The sequence below is a fragment of the Fistularia commersonii genome, chromosome 5, assembly GCF_037954325.1.
Source record: "Fistularia commersonii isolate RoL2024-O1a breed Wild chromosome 5, RoL_Fcom_v1.0, whole genome shotgun sequence".
In the NCBI taxonomy this organism is placed as follows: domain Eukaryota; kingdom Metazoa; phylum Chordata; class Actinopteri; order Syngnathiformes; family Fistulariidae; genus Fistularia; species Fistularia commersonii.
In genome coordinates this window covers 20,265,567-20,287,168 of record NC_141288.1, presented here as the reverse complement: position 1 = coordinate 20,287,168, position 21,602 = coordinate 20,265,567, and the positions used below count along the sequence as shown (strand labels likewise).

The 21,602-nt window shown below is 45.4% G+C and overlaps 1 protein-coding gene across 2 annotated transcripts; it reads right to left on the bottom strand.

Moving 5' to 3' along the window:
- Positions 1-585: 585 nt before the first annotated feature.
- LOC147234317 (proline-rich protein 5-like) lies at positions 586-20,700 on the bottom strand. 2 transcript variants are annotated; one of them, XM_086147270.1, is made up of 10 exons: positions 20,564-20,700; positions 17,014-17,103; positions 13,365-13,544; positions 12,069-12,149; positions 10,529-10,635; positions 8,965-9,056; positions 8,722-8,862; positions 2,616-2,760; positions 2,035-2,334; positions 586-1,825 (listed from the first exon to the last, which is right to left on the bottom strand). In XM_086147270.1, the coding sequence occupies exons 2-10, from the start codon at positions 17,037-17,039 to the stop codon at positions 1,500-1,502; spliced, it is 1,398 nt and encodes a 465-aa protein (XP_086003396.1). In that variant the 5' UTR covers positions 17,040-17,103; positions 20,564-20,700; the 3' UTR covers positions 586-1,499. The 2 variants fall into 2 exon arrangements, with proteins under 2 accessions (XP_086003396.1, XP_086003394.1); XM_086147268.1 differs by lacking the exons at positions 17,014-17,103; positions 20,564-20,700 and adding an exon at positions 16,039-16,313.
- Between the last annotated feature and the right edge of the window lie 902 nt (positions 20,701-21,602).

The window sequence follows — 21,602 nt, the reverse complement described above, 5'->3', positions numbered from 1 at the left end:
AGTAAGAAACTATATTGTGTTTGGCGAAGACAAACTTTATACACCGAAATAAGATTTGAAGATTTGTAACTTACATTTCGGGGTATCATTGCGAGCAGGCGTGCGGCGGTACGGTGGTTTGCGCTTCAGCCTCACATCTTGAAAGACCCTGGTTTGATTCAGACTTTCTTTGTGGAGTCTGCATGGGTTTCCTCTGCGTTGGGAGTATTTGCCAACATTTTTCCATTCTTTTTGAAACTTAAAGTTAAATATTTTACTTTAAAATGTTACATACCACATTGAGGTATTCGAAAACAGTACTCGAGTACTTCTACCCGCTTGTCCTTCGGTGATTAACGTCTCACGGTCCTGCTAAATTTTCGACCTACATCCTATGAGAGGGAAACAGGCTAGAAGGTTGAAGTGTAGAGTGGAAACCTTTACTAAAGTTAGTGTTAAAAAACAAAATAAACCTATTTATTTGAAGAAAGTTTCCTTTTTTGATGATGCTCTATACAACTGGATTCCACTAGTTGTCCTGGAGTTCAAAGGTAAAGGAATAATAGAAGTTCAGGCAAAAAAGATCAATATTTTGAGACAAGTTCAATAAGAATCTTTAATGATATTAAATCAACACATTATATCAAGGTAAAATAAGGTGATTTTATTTAGACGTTTGAAATGTTAGGAGTTAATTCATCCCAGCCCTCCTTTTCAGGGTTCACCAGTGGCGTGATTCTTATTTCAGGGAAAACAGAGCATAGAGAGCTGCAATGAACCCACTTATTGCGTTACTTCTTATCGTATGGATCACAGTGTTTAAGGGTTTTAGCGAAGCTCCCTGACATCGCCAGACATAAATCATTTATCATTTATATCATTATCATTTCAATCAGTTTAATGCAAATATGTAGCCAATTCCATAAGACATCCTGCTAATGTCCAATGAGTTTATGTCCTTATTTTCTGCCATTTCTTCTATTTTGAGGTCTTTTTAATTCAAATCTTTCATTTCTTCCTTTAAAATTCAAAATTTTCTTTACTACCTGCTTATACAGCTAAATTTGGATTTCAATTTTAATTATTCGTTCAATTTCTACAATGTGCACGAATTGTCATCAGCAAAATCTACCTGTACTTCTGAATGTGTCCAGTAGAGGGAGACAGTGAGTGTGTGCGTCGTCTCTGCTTCCACTCTCATGTAGTAATTACTTTCTGCCCTGCACTGCAAAAGGCATTTTGGTGCCTTATTTCAGAAATACTCAAAGTGCAATTTACTCCTGCCTTGTCTTGCAAGATCAACTCGAACGACACACTCACTCTGTTTATCTGTTGCTGGTTATAATGTTTCCTCTGAAAACTTGAAGCGGCTCCAGTAACCTCTGGCCGTGTGTGTTGCACACTGATCCCATTAAGATGGGAAAGTAGGCCCTGCATTAAAAATGATGCCTTAAGTTATCAAACTGTATAAATATACTAAAGAGACTCCCAGGACACTGAGAGTCTCTGGTGGCTCAAAGTCATGTCACGCTCTGCCTGTTACCGTCCCTACTGTGCGTCGACCCTCTGGAGCAACGTCGCGAGAAGTCCAGAAAGATGCCGTCGTGCTCCGGGTCCGAGTCCAGGGACCCCAGGACGCGGTCCATCATGATTTCCGGACTGGACGTGGAGCTTGGGCCGGAGCTGGTGTCCTGAGCCAGCGCTCTGGAGGACGAGGGGGAGTCGGAGACCAGGGAACGCGTGCCGTCCCCAGGGGAGGGCTCCGGGAGGATGCAGGGGGAGCGATGGCGCTGCTGGTCTGCCGGACTGCCTCTGGTTCCAGAATCCTGGCCTGTGGCACCGGTGTCTGCACAGAGAGGAGCTGGGTTTAAACACAAATATGTTTGTAATCTTACGGGAGCAGCCATTCTTGCGCCCTGAAAACACGAGTGTTGTTGTAATTCTTGTTTTGGCCACAGGAGGGAGCCAACACTCTAGAATCTGGTGAGTTTAAACAAGAACCAGCCGATTTGTTTGTGGAAAAAGCTTGGGTGCATTTCTGAAACTGCGACGTACCTGAGTGCGTCACGGAGGGCGTGGGGGTCAAGGAGTGGTCGGCAAGGCTGGGCGTGCTGGTGTTATTGGCGCCAGTGCTGGCGGCACACTCTGCCACTGAGCCACTCTCCTCTGCACAGGAAGTCATCTCAGACACCGAGTGACGTCGCAGGCCTGCGCTTCCTCCCAGAGGCAAGTCGGCATCGTACTCCACCACAGGTGTGAGCATGGGGACGTTGTAGCTCTTAGAGCGGACCACGGGGTTCTTCACCACGACGGATTTGCTGGGCCTGGCCGTCCAGGAGCGTTGCAGACGCTTCTCTAACAAGCAGACAAAAAAAAAAAAAAAGACAATGCTTTTCAGCCACAGGGATCTTCTACACACAAGTGACAAACACATGGACACACAAGATGGACCACAGTTCCACCAGTAACAAAAAAAACATGCAGGAAATAAGATGAAAAGCAAGATATCATGACAAACAACTTCAACGGATTCCTAATTAAATTAAGAAAATCCCCCACAGAAACAGTTTTGGAACAACATGAATTTTTTACGATAATGCTAACAGTTAGCAGACCAGTGTGTTGTAAGCACAGACCTAATATGCACGAGGAGCATTGCAGATTCGACGCTCCGTCTCTGGAGTACATGCCATTGGTGCCGAGGTAGGGAGAGACCACCTTCTGAATGAGCGACTCCAAACGTAGGTAGTCATCAGTAACACCTTTGGATTCATGGACGCTCTGCATTGAGACACACACACATGCCAACAAACTCCTCATTATCAGACTGCGTGTTATTTTGGGCCTGTGGTGGTGGGAGCTTTAAAAAGCCATGAAAACATGTGTTCCGGGGAAAACAAGAAGAGATAGAGCTCCATTCAGAGCACGGCAATTTTATCCAACTGCCTGTTATGAGAGATTAGAAAGAAAACATCATTCTAGCCTTATTTTTAAAGTTTGTTACAGTCATGTGTGTGTGTGTGTGTGGAGGGCGTATAACAAGAACACCCGCCCATAGGAAGCCGTATCTCTGAAAGCAACGCACATCATGTGAATAGGGAACACTTCCTCTTTTACTGGTTAGCTACAAAGAGTAGAAGTGAAAGGAAACAGTACCAGCGCCTTCAGGCCGAGGTGTTATTTTACCAAGAATTCTATTTATAGGTGAAAAAATATGAAATAGTCAGCTTGTATTTTTTCAGAGATCTCAGATAGATCCCAGCGCGACGTGTGCGGCCTTCTGTCTCAACTGGTCGCAGTGGAGAGACAGACAGATGGAAAAAAAAGTGTGAAATGGATCTATTACACATAGGGATGGAACATGATAATAAAATATCTATTAGCAACGCAACATTATTTGTATTTTAATATTTAACATTTCAGTTTGTTAAATGAATGAATATACATGAGCAGAACTTCACACTCACAGATGGGAACAGAAACCTCACGACCTGTTACACACCTTCCCGAACCCCGATGCCGGGTTTGTTATGAAATGGTCTTTCATTCTCATCAGCTCAGTCTGTCTGCAGAAACCACCTTCTACCATGGAGAAGGCTGCTGCACCCTCCCTTGCTATCCATCTCTGCACTGAACTGTTCTATCTCTTTGACATGGACTTGGACATTTAGTCTCTACAGTTGAACTCTAACATATGTGGTCAAGAGTTGATTGAATATGTTAGCAAAACTTATACTATTGAACTTTGTGCTGGAACATGGCTAACATTTCTGGACTGTGTGCTGTGCAAAGCTAAACTTAATTAGCTGTACGCTCCTAGTAAGAGAACATAAGTTTGTCCTTATCAAGCTAACATTATAGAAATGCGTTTATATGAAGCTAAAATTAGCAACACGTGTGTTATTTCAAAGCTAACATAAGCGACCTGCATACTCGAACGAAGCTAACATGCTCGAATGACGCTAAAAAGCTAATATTGGTGACATGCATTCTCATAGCTAAGAACCGTTTAAAGCTAATAATACCGACAAGCGCGACGCGAAAAAGTCACATTACTAACAGCCGTATTTGTATAAAACTTGCATCACCGTCCTACGTGCTCATAAACCCTATCCATACATAACGTTAAAATAATTTTACTGAGATACGTGCTCGTACAAAGCTAGCGTTACTGACCCGCGTGCTCGTTCAAAGCTAGCATCACCGACCAACGTGGTCGCGCAAAGCTAGCATCACCGACCTGCGTGCTCGTACACAGCTAACATCAACTAGCTACACAATTGACAATAGTGATTATTATAGAGCTGCATGCTTGTTCGAAGCAAATACTAAAGACCACGTACTCGTTTTAAGCGAACATTGTTGATCTACAAGCTACTATAAAGTTAACATCACCGACCCGCATGCTGGTCCAAATCTAGCATCCCCGACGTAAGTGCTTGCACGAAGCTAACGTCACCAAACTGCATACTTGCTCAAATCCAACACTAGCGAACTGCGTGCCAAAAGAAACATCATCGACCTGTATGATCGCACAAAGCTAGCATTATCGACCTGCGTGATGTATAAAACATATATTACCAACCCGCATGCTCGTAGGAAGCTAACATTAACAACATGCGTGCTCACAAGAAGCTAACGTTAACGACATGCGTGTTCACAAGAAGCTAACATAAACAACATGCGTGTTCACAAGAAGCCAACATTAACAACATGCGTGTTCACAAGAAGCCAACATTAACAACATACTTGATTTACCATAGTAATATTACCAAGCAGCGATCTCGTTTGGAGCAAACATCAGCGACCGCCAATGCTCCTGGGAAGCTAATACAACCGACTTGCGTGCTCGGGCGGAGCTAACAGTACCGACAGGCGTACCAGTACAAAGCTAACATTAGTGACTTGCGTGCTTGCAGGAAGTTTAACATAAAACGACACGATGTTATCAAACTGCCTTTCGAAATAAACATCACCGACCTTCTTACTTGTTAGGGAGTGTTCATACGAGGCACCGTGTACTCGTACTAAAGCAACATTACCTATCGAAATGATCATTCAAAGCTAGCGTTACCTTCCTGCGTGGTGTATACAACTGATGCTACCGACCCGCATGCTAGTCCGAAGCGAACATTAGCCACACGCGTGCTCCTACGAAGCTAAGGTTATCGGTCTCCGTACTTGTTCACATGTAACACTAACGTTCTGCGTGCTGATACAAACCACTACGCACTTTTACAAACAATATTACCGACTTACACGATCATACAAAACTAGCATTAACTACCTGCGTGGTGAATAGAATTGACGCTCTTACGAAGCTAACAGTACTGACAACCGTGCTCGTGCAGAGCTAACAGTACAGACACGCGCGCTTGAATGAAGCTAACATTAACTTCTTCATTACTTCTTTGATACACAAACTCCACCCGGCATTCAATGCAAAGAACAAATTTGTAATTTCTTTTATTTTCCCCTTGGCGGATGATAAAGTATTCTGATTAAAATATTCCTCCAAACTATCGTCCGTAATCACACTGTGCGTCGGTGGAATCTGCCCCCCTGCAACTCGAGTCGTGAAAACGGTTCCGCGGTTCAAATTAAAGCGATAAAAAGTGTTAATTTTTTTAGAGTGTTATTTTTTCTGTAATTAATTGATCAAAATTAATTCTATGGGACATGGATCCAGATGAGTTCGGAGGAATGAGAGAGTTGAATTATGGGTTATCCCTCTGAAGTGGAAGCCTGTTGTTGCATATTAGCAGCAAAGCGGACCCCTAACAACTATATGCTTTCTCAAAAAGCCCTTTAAGCCAATTTTTAAAGAAATAGAGATTGTCGGCCCTCTTGGATGGAGACGGCTGCACAGAAGTGCTCGGCAAAAACAAGAGCGACTCAAAAATCGGGGCCGGAAAAAGTGAAGCTGCGGTTTCATGGATCTGGAAGATCAGCTGATGTCGCTCATTAGCTCTGCTTTTTCAGTTCCCGGGGATGAAACTTTCCGTTTCACGGAAAGACGAAGCTCTGTCGATCTCCACGCCTCCTTTACAAAAGCAGCAGATGATGACAAACGTCCCCACAGTAAACTGTGTCGTAACATGGAAACCCAGCAGGAAATATCTGCGGGACATGTGAAACGATTTAAAAACCCACTTAACAAGCCTCTTCCTCGGTCCCGGAGGAAGTGAAGGTTACGGGCAATTAACCATCTGCAGCCACTTCTCGCAAGAAAATGGAAAATTAACTGAGCAGAATACACTACTGTTTGTAAATAGCTGTAAATGTATTTATATATCAAATCTGAGAAAGAAAAAAAAGCGAACATTAGGCGTCAATCAGACGCTGCTCTTCACTTGCTAAATATTTACAAACGGCCTTCCCACCGGGGACATGAATCTCTGTTGGAATCAGTAAACACTCGCTTCTTTCATTCTGCCTCCGTTGTTAGTTCCTTTTCGCAAACAGTAGGTTTTTCTTTTCTCTCTCCGCTGAAAGGACGGCGTGCAGACGGGTAAACAGGCGCGGAGGGTTGCGAGTGGTCATGGGAAGACGGTCGTGTTCGCGCTGAGATGATTTCCTGTGAGGGTCCTTTGCGGAGAAACAAAGCTCCCCCTTCCAAACTCCCCTCGGCGCCTCTTTCCCATCTGCGGTCATTTACCCTCGCGGCCTCACCTCGCAGCAGGCGGCCGTGGTCCTCTCCAGCAACCCATGGAGAAGATAAATACAAACAGGAATGTATTTACTTTCTAATCTTCTCCTCTGGGCTGCTCCCAATCATCTGCATCCCTCCATCTCTAAGCCTCCTCGCTGGGTTTCCTCTAGGCCAGATCTGGGCATTTTGCAGCCCGCGGGTCACATCCGGCCCATTTTGCTTTTTTTTTTTTTTTCCGGCCCGCCAAACTATTTCATTTGAATATTTTCAATCAATATTGAATTTAGAGCAGTGATCTTGTCTGAAGTAAACATTAGCCACTGCCAACGCTCGTAGGAGGCTAATACTACCGAATTGCGTGCTCGGGCGGAGCTAACAGCACCGGCAGGCTAACATTAGCGACATGTGTGCTCGCACGAAGCTAACATAAAACGACATGCATGATTGACAATAGCAGTGTTACCAAACTGCATTTCAAAGTAAATATTAGCAACCGCTAGCTCATTCTAAGCTAACATCACCAACCTGCTTACTTGTCAGCGATCCGGGTGAAACTCCTTTTTTTCCTTTTGTTTAATTTTGTATGGTTGATTACATACAAAATAATGTTCATTTATGATGGATGATTTTAAAGCTGAAATAAAATGGCCCAAAATTTAAATATTTCAATTGCGGGTGTAAGTTCTGTGTCACATCGTGTTGTGCCATACTGCTAACACTGACAAAACAGTGCACCCCTGACAGACAATATAGGAACAGCATTTTTATTTTAACAAAGTAGTTGATGATTTTCATGTCTTTTTTTCAAATTGTAGATTCATTCCACGGGCCGGATTGGACCCCCTAGTGGGCAGGTAGCGGCCCGCGGCCCGTACGTTTGATACCCCTGGTAAACATGTCCTCCTCGCTCCCAAAACATTAACTTTTAGAATATCAGATTGATATCAGTCCAGCTTCTCATCAAAAGTTATTTCTTATGGTGCTTGACAGATCACGGGTCAACCTCATCGCTCTGATACGTTGTAATCCATATTCGATGTGAGACGAGCACCAAAAATATGGATGCAGATCTTTTGTCATCCATCCATTCGTCGCTTCTCCAGCGCTCAAGGCTCATCTCAGGACCACATGCGGAGTCATGCAACAACATCGCCCTCCGAGGAGCTCCAACAAACCTCCTGCATGTGTTGGACAGTGGGAGGAACCAGGAGGAACCCCACGCAGACATGGGGAGAACATGGAGACTCCGCACAGAGAGAGGGATCCAGCCTGGGACCCTCCAGCTGTGAGGTGGAGGTCCGAACCACGATTTGGTGGTTATTAATTGATCTATTCTTTTTTAATTCATCTTTTTCTCAGAAGCCTACTGCCACCTTTCCAGCACGTCTAAAGCCTGTTGTTCTAACAGCTCTGCTTTCCCTTTCACTGTTTTACCGTAGATAACAATAACAATAATAATAATAATAATAATAATAATAATAATAATAATAAGAAGAAGAAGAAGAAGAAGAAGAAGAAGAAGAAGAAGAAGAAGAAGAAGAAGAAAAACAATTCTCCAATTCTCCAAGAAGAAAAACAATTCCTTTTGGTATGATAATAATAACAATAATGATAAGAAGAAGAAGAAGAAGAAGAAATCTCATTTTGGTATGGTAATAATAATAACAATAATAATAATAACACACACAATAATACTACTACAACTACTACTAATAATAATAATAATGATAATAATAAGATGAAGAAGAAGAAGAATTCCCCTTTTGGTATAACAACAACAACAATATAATAACAATAATAATGATAAAATTAATAAAAATAATAACAATAATAATGATAATGATAATGATAATAATAATAATAAAAACAACAACAACAACAACAATAATAATAATAATAATAATAATAATAATAATAATAAGAAGAAGAAGAAGAAGAAGAAGAAGAAGAAGAAGAAGAGGAATTCTCCTTTTGGTATAACAACAACAACACTATAATACTAATAATTCTCTTGTCAGTATAATAATAATAACAATAATAATAAAGTAACGACAACTTTCTCTTTTCTCAGAAAAGACTTGAACACCGACCTGAAGAATCAGCAGCATCTGAATGATGGAAGGTGGAACTCTGGCTCGGGGTCGAGACAGAGCCTCGTCCAGCTTCAGGTTCAGGGTGATGATGTTCCTGAAGTGAAGTAGCGCCAGCTGACGCACCGACGGCTCCTTCCCCTGCGCGCCAAACACACACACACACACACACACACACACACACAAACGTGTCATACAATGGTCCGTGTGTGTGTTGCAAGGCATTCCTGGGCTTCCTCTCACCTGCACAGGATAGAAGATGGCCTGCAGCATGGACAACACGTCGCAGAAGAAGAAGTCCCAGGTGTCCGCCAAGGTGTCCAGCAGCTTCTGGCCTTCAAAGATCAACACGAGCGATTAGGGACGTCAACAACAATAATAATACTGATCAGGAAGGTGGAGAAGGTCAGTGAGGTCGGAGGGGTGAGGGTGGTCTCTGGAGGCTCTTGTGGAGGTGAGTCAGGTTGATACTGGAGATCAGCCGTCATAAAGGAAGCTCATATAGGAGTCCATTCTGGAGGTTATGAAGGTGTGGATGAGCAGGAAATGACCTCTAGATGATGTCTCTTCCTGCCAGAGCTTTGTCATCACTTCACTGAAAGTGTGCATGTGGGTGTGTGCACGTATTTTTAAGGTCACGCATCCTCCACAACACAGAGGGTAAAATGAATTCAGAAGAACGTGCTTCTCCTATCTTGGTATGTGTGTGTGTGTGTGTGTGAGGGTAAACGTTGCAGGCGTGCCTCTGGGAGGACGAGGCCTGGGTATGTTGTCATGAGTTAACCAACCGCTCCAGGGTTAACTTCTGGGTTGGAGTTAATCATTCTTCAGCTACATTGAAGGTCCTCCCGCCCAGAGCAGAGGCTCCTCTTCAAACTCAACTCCAGGAGGTTAAAGGTCACATTCTTAAGGCTCCCACCGCCCTGTTACACTTTAATCCAGCCAGGTCATCCGAGCCCAGGTGGACTTCCCTCCCACAGTCCAATCAACATGCAGGAGGTTCACTGGAGACCCCAAACTGTCCAGAATGAGAGGGTGAATGGATGAATGTCTCTAAATGTGACCTTACAGGGCGAACGGCCACATCTATCAGTAGGACGTGTGAATAACAGGGTGAATGGATAAATATCTCCACATGACGTCAACGAGAAGGTGAATGTTAAATGTCTATATTTGTTGTGAATAAGAGGGTGAATGGATGAATGTCTTGAAATAAGTTGTGACAGGGTGAATGGCTGCATTTAACAGTATGGCATCTGAATGAGAGGGTGAAGGGATGAATGTCTCCACATGACACATAAGGTAAGATAAGATAAGATAAGATAAGATAAGATAAGATAAGATAAGATAAGATAAGATCAGATAAGATAAGATAAGATAAGATAAGATAAGATCAGATAAGATAAGATAAGATAAGATAAGATAAGATAAGATAAGATAAGATAAGATAAGAACAACTTTATTTATCCCGAAGGAAATTGTTGTGCCAGAGTTTCAAGCAAAACATAACAATAATAGATAATAGTAGGAAGGAGGGAGAATAAGAAATACAATAAAATATAAAGTGTCAAGGTTAAGACTATCAAGTGTTTTAAGGTCTTTGTGTTTTAAGGTGTTTTAAGGTCTCATTCTCATGAATGAGAGGGTGAATGTTAAATGTCTCTATATGACATGAATGAAGGGTGAATGGCTGCATCTATTAATATGGCGTGTGAATGAGTGTGAATGAATGAGTGAATTTTCAGTGTCCACGTATCTGTTCTAGTTTGTCAGACGAGGCTCTAGAAAACCAGAGGAGGATCTGCACCTTCATAGAAGCGGATCTTGTCCCTCAGGATGACCATGCCCTTCGTGAGGAGCTGATTCTGAAGGTACTCGGTGAAGAAGGAGCCCAGCTCCGTCTTCAGGAGGTGCCTGCAAAACACACAACAAGCACGTGAGTGGAGATATGGACACACACACACACACACACACCAATCAGAATCAGCGTTAATCAGGATGAATGTCAACAACCACCAAACATCTGATGAGATGGATGGAGATCTCGAAGACAGACGCTCGGCGTGGTTGAGAAACTTCCTCCAAATGAAAACCGTACTGGGTTCGGCGAAAGCTTGGAGATGTCATGGATTTTTGGACTCTTCTGGACTTCATGCAAAGTCCAAAGTCAGAAGAAATCCTGATTCCAGTGAGCGGAGCGTGATGTCAGCGGCGTCCATGAAGATGCAAATCCATGCACAGTCATTATATCGAATACATTTGCTGATTTCTTTCCTTTAACGCTCAGGTGGTGATGAGGTCCGTAAGATCGCAGGAGACGGAGAAGATGTCTGATCTTTGTCTCACATGTCCAGACCTGCTGCTCTGAAGAAGATGAAGGAGAAGTGGGAGGATGAACTGCTTCCTAACTGTCTTCAAGAGGCATTAGTCAGACAGAAGGTCTTGTTTTCTTCATGAAAGAGTCAAATCCACGTGGATCTGGTCCTGGTTTCCTCCAGACCACCAGCTTCGCAGCACCACCCAGATCTTCACTCCTCAGTCCACGTCCCAGTCTGACTTTATCTCCAGAAGATCTACCAAGTGCCGTCCCTCTGATGGACTCCTTCCTGATCTTCTCCATCCTCCTCGCTCCCAAAGAGGAACCTCCACATCTTCATCTCCACCTCCGTCTTCTCCGCCTTTCATTCTCCACCCGTCCCGACCCGCTCGCACACGTTCCTCCACCTTCTTCTCCACCCTCTCCATCGCTCTGGACTGACTGGACTTCATCTCCTCCACCTTCTTCATCTCAACCCTCAGAGCTTCACCGTTCCACTCGGGTTCCTCTCATCTTTCTTTCCTCTGCTAACCTCCATCCCTCTCCTCTCCAGACCTCAACCTCTCTAGATGTTCCTCCACCCGCTCGCCACGGGTCAGATTTTTTGTAATTTCCTCCCTAATCTTATCCATGCATGTTCACGGGCGGTGTGACGTTTACTGTCCATGTCTCGGGGTCCGATTTTACAGCTCCCTCCTCGATCGCTGGCATCGCGATCAAACGCGGCCGATCAATAACCTCAATCTGTCATCTCCACGGAGAACGGCGAGAGTAGACGGAGATGAGAAAAAAACAAATAAAAAAGAAAAAAGCTGTGATGCAGATAGGAGGAACGGTGGCCGACCGGTAAGGACTAAAATTAGCAAAGCGAAGCTGTACTGTGTGTGTGTGTGTGTGTGTGTGTGTGTTGGAGACACATTTAACTTTATTTGCTCCTAGACATGCAAACTAGCCAAATTTGCAGGTTTCTAGCCGGACAGACGGAGATAAAGAAAACTATCAGGTGCATGAAGGAGGAGCAGAGCCTCACCTGACGCCCTCGTTCAGCGTGTAGAGCTCATTGTCTCCCAGATCTTTCCTCTGGAAAACGGCGATGACGGCGTTTTGGATGCTGCGGGAGAAACACGAGAACCAGAAACATCAGTGTTCTCTGTTCCAGCTAAAGGTGATCAGCACCATTCAAACCAATGCACTTTCCAAGCACGTCTTTGTGTGTGTGTGGGTGTGTGTGTGGTTGTGTGTGTGCTGTTCCACCCTTTAAAACAAAAAAGCAGATAAAATCACACACTAAAACAAGGTTTCCACACATTTTTAACGCCATTTATGAACTTGAGTGTTCATATAAAGTTGCATCATATCAGAAATTCATTCATTCATTCGCTGCACTGCTGGAGCCAATCTCGGCTGTGATTGGGCGAGAGGCGTGGTTACCCCTGGACCGATCAGCCAATCACAGGGCTACATATTGAGACATAAAACTAATCACTCACTTATTCACACGTCATATAGACACATACAACCATCCATTCATCCTCTCATTCACATGTGATATAGAAATAAACAACCATTCACCCTCTCATTCATGCAAAATATAGAGAAATATTCCTTCACCCTCTCATTTGCATGTTAGATGAAAACTACAACCATCAATTCACCCTGTCATCCACACATCTGGGCCTCCAGCGAACCTCCTGCTTGTCTTTAGCCTGTGAGAGGAACCCTGAGGACGCGGGAACTCCTGTGGGCATCCAATCAGGGAGCTTCTTGCTGGGAGGTGGAAGCTGCAACCTCCGCGCCGCCGTCAAACCACAACTAACACATGATTCCTAAAGCCTTCGGGGAACCGAGTGCAGCGCGGCAGCGAAACAATGGCCGTATTTATCCTGTACGCTCGGGAACGCAACCCGCGCCTCGGTCCATCTCCGAGTAAATGTCAATCTGTGAATGAAGAGATACAAAAGAAAAGAAAAAAAAAAAAAGGGGGAGAGCGAAAGGGTTCGAGGTCGGAGCAGCCTTTTCAAACGCCGGCGCGATTGTGAACCTTTTGCTCTCCGCTCGCTCAAACACAGGAGGGGAAGAAAAGAGCCTGTCGGCCGGAAGGAGATGGAGAGATGGAGGGATGGAGGGATGGAGGGATGGAGGGATGAAGGGATGGAGGGATGAAGGGATACCCGGGGGGAGGAAGACTAGGCGCTCACATGCATGTGTTTTTCTTTTCACAGCGTGGATGAAGGGATCCAAACTGCTTGTGAGGTTTATCCCTTCAGCGCGGACACACACAACATGTGTGTGTGTGTGTGTGCCAGAATGTGTGTGTCTGCGTTACCTGTTCCAGGTGGCGTTAGCGCCGGCCCTCCTCTGCTGGGTGCCCCTGTCCCTGCCGCACTCCTCCGCCGTTCCCCCCTTTTCCGCCGCCGCCGCCGCCGCGCCCGAGGACTTGACCTGCGACAGGTCGGTCAGGCTGGAGGACGAGCCGCCGCTCAGCCTCAGTTTGCTGTGGAGGCTCCTGGGAGGAGACGGACGGGTTAACGTTTAAGCGTCACGGTGATAAACGGGAGAAAACGCCATGGAGACACAAGGTGGTGACCAGACGCGACGTGGCGCTTCGTCCGTGCGAGGAATAAGGCCGACTCTCGCTACTTCGCGGTTTGGCTTTTCCTTGCCTTCCCTACTTCTTGAATTTTTATTTTCATATTTTTTTTTTTTTTTGTAATTCGGTTCTCGCGATTTATCGTTCTTTATCGTTCTTTTCGCAGTATTTCAGTTTTTTTTTTTTCGTGATGAACTAGCCATATTTAGGCTAAGAAGAAAAAAAAAAATTTTAAAATATTGTAAAAATTAAACTAAAAATAATTTTATAAAATTAATAAATTTTGAGATCTCCTTTGCTGGCACGTATTCTTAAAGGGGAAGGCTTCTCCGACATCGACGGCTTAAAAGGCCGCCGTTCGGATCCGGAGAGGAGCCGCAAGAAGAGGAAGAAATCCAAGAGGCCGGTCTCGCGGTGACGACAAACGCCGCAAAAGGCCTGCAAATGATGTCGAAAGATCAGAACGACAACAAATGCTCAGTCGCTCCACTTTTGTAGCTTCATGGACGGAGACGTGGCGTTTTAAAGAACTAAAAAAGCAGAAGTAGCAACTGCCTGGACCAGGGGTGCCCACACTTTTTCACCTTGTGAGCTACTTTTCAAATGACCATGTGAAAATTATCTACCCCCACTAAAAATGCTGAATATATATATTTGTTTGTAAATCTACTTATATACTTAACATAATAAATGTCGGTGGGTCTTGCATAACTGCATGAACCCTTATGGCACACTGCAACAGAGTTCCCTTTTGGTAAATATCGTATTCTGATGACTTGAATGGAGTCGGCAGCATAGTTGAAGTTAGCTGTGAGAAAAATGACTGCTGGGATTTTAGTTCCTTCAACTTTTCTCCTTCTCGGCTCACTTTTTGATTAATGAACGGTCTGAAAACGCCGCTCCACATTTCCCTTTTTCAGTATAGCGATGGCAGACCAGCGGATGAAGCTGACGCACTTTGAAAATGACATAGTAAAAAAAAAAAAAATCCATTTCCCATTCTGTATGGAAGTGATACGTTTTGGTATTTTTATTTAGTCCAGCTCCCCGGCTCATTTTTATACCCATAAGTTTAGAAGACATAAATTGGAGGCTAACTTGCTAGCTTGCTAGAACGCGCCGTTAGCAAAGCATAGCAGAGCGCTGAGAGATTGAGTTAAAGTTCGAGCGTTGAGGGTTGTTATATCTGTAAATACTATCAAAATGATCACGTCTCTGCTTCGTGGAAATTCCCGTGAAGGTCCACCGTACTGTGTAAAATACTGCTGTCGGCGTGCTAAAACAGTCGAAATCATGATGTCAGGATGGACGATTGGTTTTTATTGGCGAGCCATCTGTCTCTGTTTGCATGGACTGACAGAGGAAGGGACGGCAGGCTTCATATCTGGACACATGGTAAGAGTGTCTGTTTCTGGAAACAAGTTGAAGATAATGCTAAAATGAAACGACATGTATTACAAGATTAACACGATTTTGAGCTGACACTCGTTCTTGTCAAGTCCCTCATCCTCGCACCTGCACAAGCTGCACTCAAATGTCTCATTGCACGTTATAATCACAATTATAATAATGTTTACGGTCCTTCACTGTGCAGGGAAACAGGTTTCTATACCGTGCATGTGACATAAACGCTTTGAATCTTGAAACTTAACAAGAAGCGCAAAAAAAAAAAAAAAGGAGGGCATCAATCACATGATCGTTCCCTTTAAAAATGGCGCCACAATAAGATGCTCGAAACATCACGCTATGTTAAATTCTCAGTACTCTGTAAAATAAAGGATTTTTGGAGCTCTCTTGGTGTGAGGATTTCCGTGTTTTTTCTATTTTCTCAGGAAAAGAGGGCAGCCGGAGGGAGACGAGAAGCTAAAACCGAAGCGCGAGATGGTGAAGACGGTGAATAAACATCCGGGCAGATTAACCCGCTCACACACCCTCACACACCCTCACACACCGACGGCGGCAGGGCAGCCACGCCGGGCGCTAACCCGGACCTTCTGGGGCAACTGGGGGCTCCCAGAGACACAACCGGCCCAAACGGAAATAAAAAAACAGAGGAAACCTGTTTGCGGAGGTTCTCCGTCATCCAGGTCGTGGAGAATTCAGAACCGAAGACGCCTCTGGGACGAGAGGACAGACGTTTCCGCAAGATTTCCACAAGAAAACGGAGGAAACAGTTTGTTTTTATAGTCAAGAACGAATATGATGTAACTTATTCAGGCTCCTTTTCCAAAACGGGGATTTCATTCATTGTTTTTAAGCGCTTGTTGTTTACATGGACGACCGTTCACCCTGTCATTCGACCGTCACAGAGACACACAGAGAAGCAAATGTTTGGAATATCTGAACGTCGGAAGATGTTTCTTCTGTTGACACACACACACACACACACACATGCGCGTGAGCTACTCACTCTAAAAACTGCCAAGGCACCACGTATCCCCACTCCATGACGGCGCGCGTCACCCTGACCACGGCGAGCGGCGGGCGCGGCAGCAGACGGAGGAAGGCCGAGGAGGAGAGCCTCCGCTCCCTCGGTCCTCGTCGGTTTCTCCCGTCCGGTTCCTCCACGCGCATATCTTCTCATCTTCGTCCTCTTTGTCCCACCTGAACCCTCTCCGTCCGCCTCCCTCCCCCTGTTCGCGCTGTGCCAGTCGGCGGGGCCACGTGACCCGGCGGGGGCCTTTGTGCCCGGCGGACAAAGGGACCCTTTGAGGTCTCGGCGCTGCCAAGTGGGCGGGGAGGAATGTTAAAGTGACATAAATGTCCTCCTCCGTCCAGGACGTCTCGGGCCGGAGGTCCGGGTCGAACCTCCTCAACCCTCTAGAAGATCAGGCCCAGCTAATGAAGACGGGATGGAGGGCGAAGGAGGAAATGGACACGTGTGTGTGCTTGCAGGTCCTTCTATCAGCCTAGATTTGTGTCCCACTCCACTTAAATAGGTCGGCGGGACACACACACACACACACACACACACACACACATTGCTCATCTCAAAGCCTTTTCTCTCTCTTGTCTTCAAGCTCATCACACAGGAGTGTGTTTCCTTCACAGAGATGTGGAACAAACGGCTAGAATCCACACTCTTCCTGGTGGCCCGGGAAGAAAAGGCCCCCGAAAAGACCCCGAAAAGACCCCGAAAAGACCCCGAAAAGGCCTCCGACACGCGTTTTGTTTTTGTTTTTTAAAGCCCCGGAAACGAGCGAACGGGTCGATGTGATTAGTAAACAAAGGAGGACAAGAGGATGTTTGCATGAATGAAAGAATGAATGAGGTCATTCAGGAATGTGTGTGTGTGTGTTTTACTTCCATCTACCTTTGTGTGTCCCAGAGGGCTACTGGAGCTGCAGCAGTGTGTGTGTGTGTGTGTGTGTGTGTGTTTTCTCACCTTCTTAAAGAGCCTTCTCGTTCCATGTCGGCGCAGACAGACAGACGGGAACTAGTGGAAGCCCTTCGACCGGCACCGACCCATCAGTACCTTACAAAAGAAACGAGGACAACCATTGGAGGAGAGCGTCGTCTGACTTTTTTTTTTTTTTTTTTTCCCCCCAGTCACTTTGAACGTCAGAGTTGGAAAAAAAAACACCAAAAAAACACAGGCGGTTGATAAAACATGCAAAGAAGAATTCCTTTTAGCTGCTTCAGCTTCCTGGTTTTGTCAGCGCCGGTTCATTGTCACACCAGGCTAATTCTTAATGTTGTATGTAACACCACACACACACACACACACACACGATGAGACAACTAACAACGTCTGTCTTTCAAAAGATCATAACAAATGCCCGCGGGAAAATTAAAATAATCTTCTCCTTGCAGTTTCAAAGCTCGCTGGATCGCATTCGACCGTTCACACACCAGAAGCGTCCAGGCAGGACGCTAAAGCGCTAAAGCGCTCAAGCGGGCCGCGGCGCCGTTTTGGGCATTTCGGCAACCGTTCGGGGGAACCGGCGACCTTCGCGGCCGCCCTTCGCGCTGGCAATTCAGGTAAAACACATCAAAACACAAGAGAGCGAAACACAAGAAGGAAGTGTTGACTTTCCGTCCTTCGTTCATTCGTTCATCGTGTAAACTGCTCATCCCAGCCGTGATTGGCCGAGACACGGGAGACACAATTCGCCATTCACCCTCTCATTCACACCTCATACATTCAGAAAGTCACCCTCTCATTCACCTGTTTTGAAATACATTCATCCTTTCATTCACAGGAAGTAAAGAATCGTACGACCATTCACTCATTCATTCACATACAATTCACCCTCTCATTTACATGTAATATATTCATCCATTCACACATCATTTATTTATCCATTTATTTATTCGCTCTCTCATTCATGTTTTAGATTTTTTTTTTATTTATTTTATTTTAAATATAGCAAAAATGCTAATTTACATCCCTGGGCTGATAACTGAAAGACACAGCAAGACATAAGAGAGCAAAAGGTTACGATAACAACACAGTGCAGTATATTACTAAGTAATTAAGAGTCAGTGGTTAAAGGACTGATTTACTGGAGGTGAGTTTTCAGTCGTAGATTGAAACCACCAAGAAGCTCCACTGAACGCCACAGGAGGTCTTTCCTACCTGAGGCTATCAGACTTTTTAATTCCTCTTCCTTCAACCGCAGGGAATATTCAAATCTTTGTACTTTTTAAGACCTTAAAACACTTTATAGCCTTGACTTTGACACTTTATAGTTTATGTGTATTTCTTATTCTCCCTCCTTTTTTTTTTTTTTTTTTTTTTTTTACTGTTTATACAATTTCCTACTATTATGTATTGGTATGTTTTACTTGAAACGCTGGCACAACAATTTCCTTCAGGATAAATAAAGTTATTCTGATTCTTAAAGGTTTGTAATGTGAGATACTCCCTAATGGCAAGTGGGAGACTGTACATTCACTCTTTCATTCACAGGAAATAGAATTATTAAGAATTATACAACTATTCTTTCACTCATTCACACCTTATATCCATTCATCCTGTCATTCACAGTCATATAGAGACATACAAGCGTTCTTATACATCATCTAAATCATACAATTCACGCATTATATATTCACGCATTATATATTCATCCATTCACTCTCTCATTCACATGATAGAAACACATGAACAGGAAATATGGACTCATAAAACGGCTCATCCTGTCATCATATACATGTTGTGCAATGATTCATCGCTCATTCCAAAGTCACACATGGAGAAGCAGAGGTTTAGAAATATAGAAATTCATCCTCTCATTCACTCTTTGAGTCCTGGCTCTTCTCCTGTCATCATGGAAACAACCATAGACTCCAACAACAACATGAAGCAATAACAACAACTTCTTCTCTGCATGTTTACAGTTGTAGCTTCGGGCGGATTAGCTTAGCACGACAACGCCAGACGTCCCGATGCCGATTTGTGTAAAAACACAGATCCTTTGCTGTTGGGTTTTCTTTTCGAGACGTGATTGATCGACCATGAGATGGTTTTTATGTCTTTACGGCTTCACCGGCAGGCCGCGCAACCCCCGCCGTTTCATGCTTTTTAGCAAAAACGGACGTTTTTGTCAAATCCAAACACGGCAGCTCCGGTTCCCCCCGACGGAGCGCCGGTTGCATCGCTACGTTCTCCGCTGGAACGCCAGTAAACATCTAATTACACGTAAGTGGCCGGGAACCAGACATTCGATCCTCGGGCACTCTCGCTCTCTCTACGCAACACACACACACACACACACACACACATGTGTACACACAGGTATAGCAAGCAGCGGCTTCCTCATGATCTACATCTCCAACCCAACTCCAACTCCAACATGCTGCAATAATAAGGTTGTAATCTCAGATAAAAGCAGTGTTCGATAATGAAATCCGCTAAAGTTACAGTTTAACTAATGAATTAACTGTTACTATAGTAACAGCAGGGTGAAGTCCAGCGTCGAGGTCATCATGCGGACGTAGCGTAACATCCCAGTAGGATGAAGCGAAGTCTCATCCATAACAATACAAGCTAAATACTGAGTATTAGCAGTACTGCGTGCCCACGCTAACCTGTGAAAGCAAAGTTTCAAGTATTCCACCCGAGTATCTTCGCCGTGCCGTAGGCCGGAGCAGATGGCGGCGGCGGTGGCGGCGGCGGTGGCGGCGGCGGTGGCGGCGGCGGCGGCGCCTCCCGCCCGATACCGTGGCCAGAGTTTCACTTCCTGGACATTGTGTTGTGTTGCTATGTAATAGAAACTGACTCGCCGTTGCCGGGCAGCTGCCCTGCGTCGCCTGCACACCGTTTCCATCCCGCTGGTTTTTTTAACTTCTGCGTTCTCCTCAGAGGCCTCTGAAGGTCCCAGACGCTCCGGGTCCAGGTCCAGGTCCAGGTCCAGGTCCAGGTCCAGGTCCAGGAGAGGCTCCTCTCAGAGGGGGGGCTGCACCGGACCGGGACGAGGTTACTGGATCCCACGGACTCTGACCCCTTCACACCCCCACGCTGCGTGCCTGTGGGTGTGTGTGTGTGTGTGTGTGTGTGTTTAGGCTACCAGGAGTGTGTTTACTTGGATAAGTGTGTGTGTGTGTGTGTGTGTCTCCTTGGGAATGAGCTTCACTTGAAGTCTCTGGGGGGGAGTGTTGCTGCACACTGCTCACTAGAAGCTGCATAATGAACACCTATAGTCTACTTCACACACACACACACACACACACACACACACACACACACACACACACACACACACACACACGTTTGCAGAATCACCGCGCTGCGCCCCGAGTGCAGGTCTGCAGGTCTCCGGAAGCAGCTTGATGATGAAAAAAACACTTTAAAAAAAAAAAAACAATTAAAAGAGAGACTTCCGGTCCTGAACTTTTTTCTTGGTAGCTCTTCGTGTTGACACGCGCGGATGAGGAGGAGATGAAGACGAAGCTGCGCGCGTAAAAACACACACGCCCGGTTTCACACTCACTTTCTGCTGGAGTCGCTGCTTCTCTTTTCACGATCCGGGCTTCTCCTCCTCCATCTCCTCCCGCCGGCGCCAAGAGAGCGACGATGAAGCTCCTCCAGAAGCTCCACCAGAAGCTCCTTCAGAAGCTCCACCAGAAGGTCCTTCTCTCTCAGATGGTCCGGAGCTCTGGAGGCGTGCGTTGCGCGAAGATTCTCTCCGCCCGCGAACGTCATCGAGAGGTGGGGGGGGCATCCAAGAGTGTGTGTGTGTGTGTGTGTGTGTGTGTGTGTGTGTGTGTGTGTGTGTGTGTGTGTGTGTGTGTGTGTGTGTGTGTTATTTTATGGCCCTGAGAACCTTTGAGATACAGTCTGGCCTTGGACAGTGGACTTTGCTATTAGAAAACAGTTCCTTATTACAGGGGAGGTGTGTGTGTGTGTGTGTGTGTGTGTGTGTGTGTGTGTGTGTGTGTGTGTGTGTGTGTATAATGTTATTGCAGATGACACTGTGATGTGTGTGGAGAGCAAGGATCGGGTGGAGGAACATCTAGAGAGGTTGAGGTCTGGAGAGGAGAAGGTTTGCAGTGGAGAGAAAGATGAGAGGAACCCGAGAGGAACGCTGAAGCTCCAAGGGTGGAGATGAAGAAGGTGGAGGAGATAAAGTAGAATCGGTCCAGAGCAATGGAGAGGGTGGAGAAGAAGGTGGAGGAACACGTGCGAGGAGGTCGGAATGGGTGGAGGTGGAGAAGATGGAGGTGAAGAGCAACCATGGTGTCTGGAGGCGGCTGAGGTGAAGATGTGGAGGAGGATGGAGAAGATCAGGAAGAAGTCCATCAGAGGGACGACACATGGTGGATCTTCTGCAGATAAAGTCAGACTGAGATGGTTTGGACGTGGACAGAGGAGATGGAGAAGGTTGGATGGAGGCAGGTGATTGGCTGAGGTGTTTCCGGGGCTCACCTCCACCTCCCCAGATGTTCCACCAGCATCACTACAGATCACAGTGTCGTCTGCAAACCACCAGATCTTCTCCGAAGCCATCCAGCAACTTTTAAAGGTGTCCT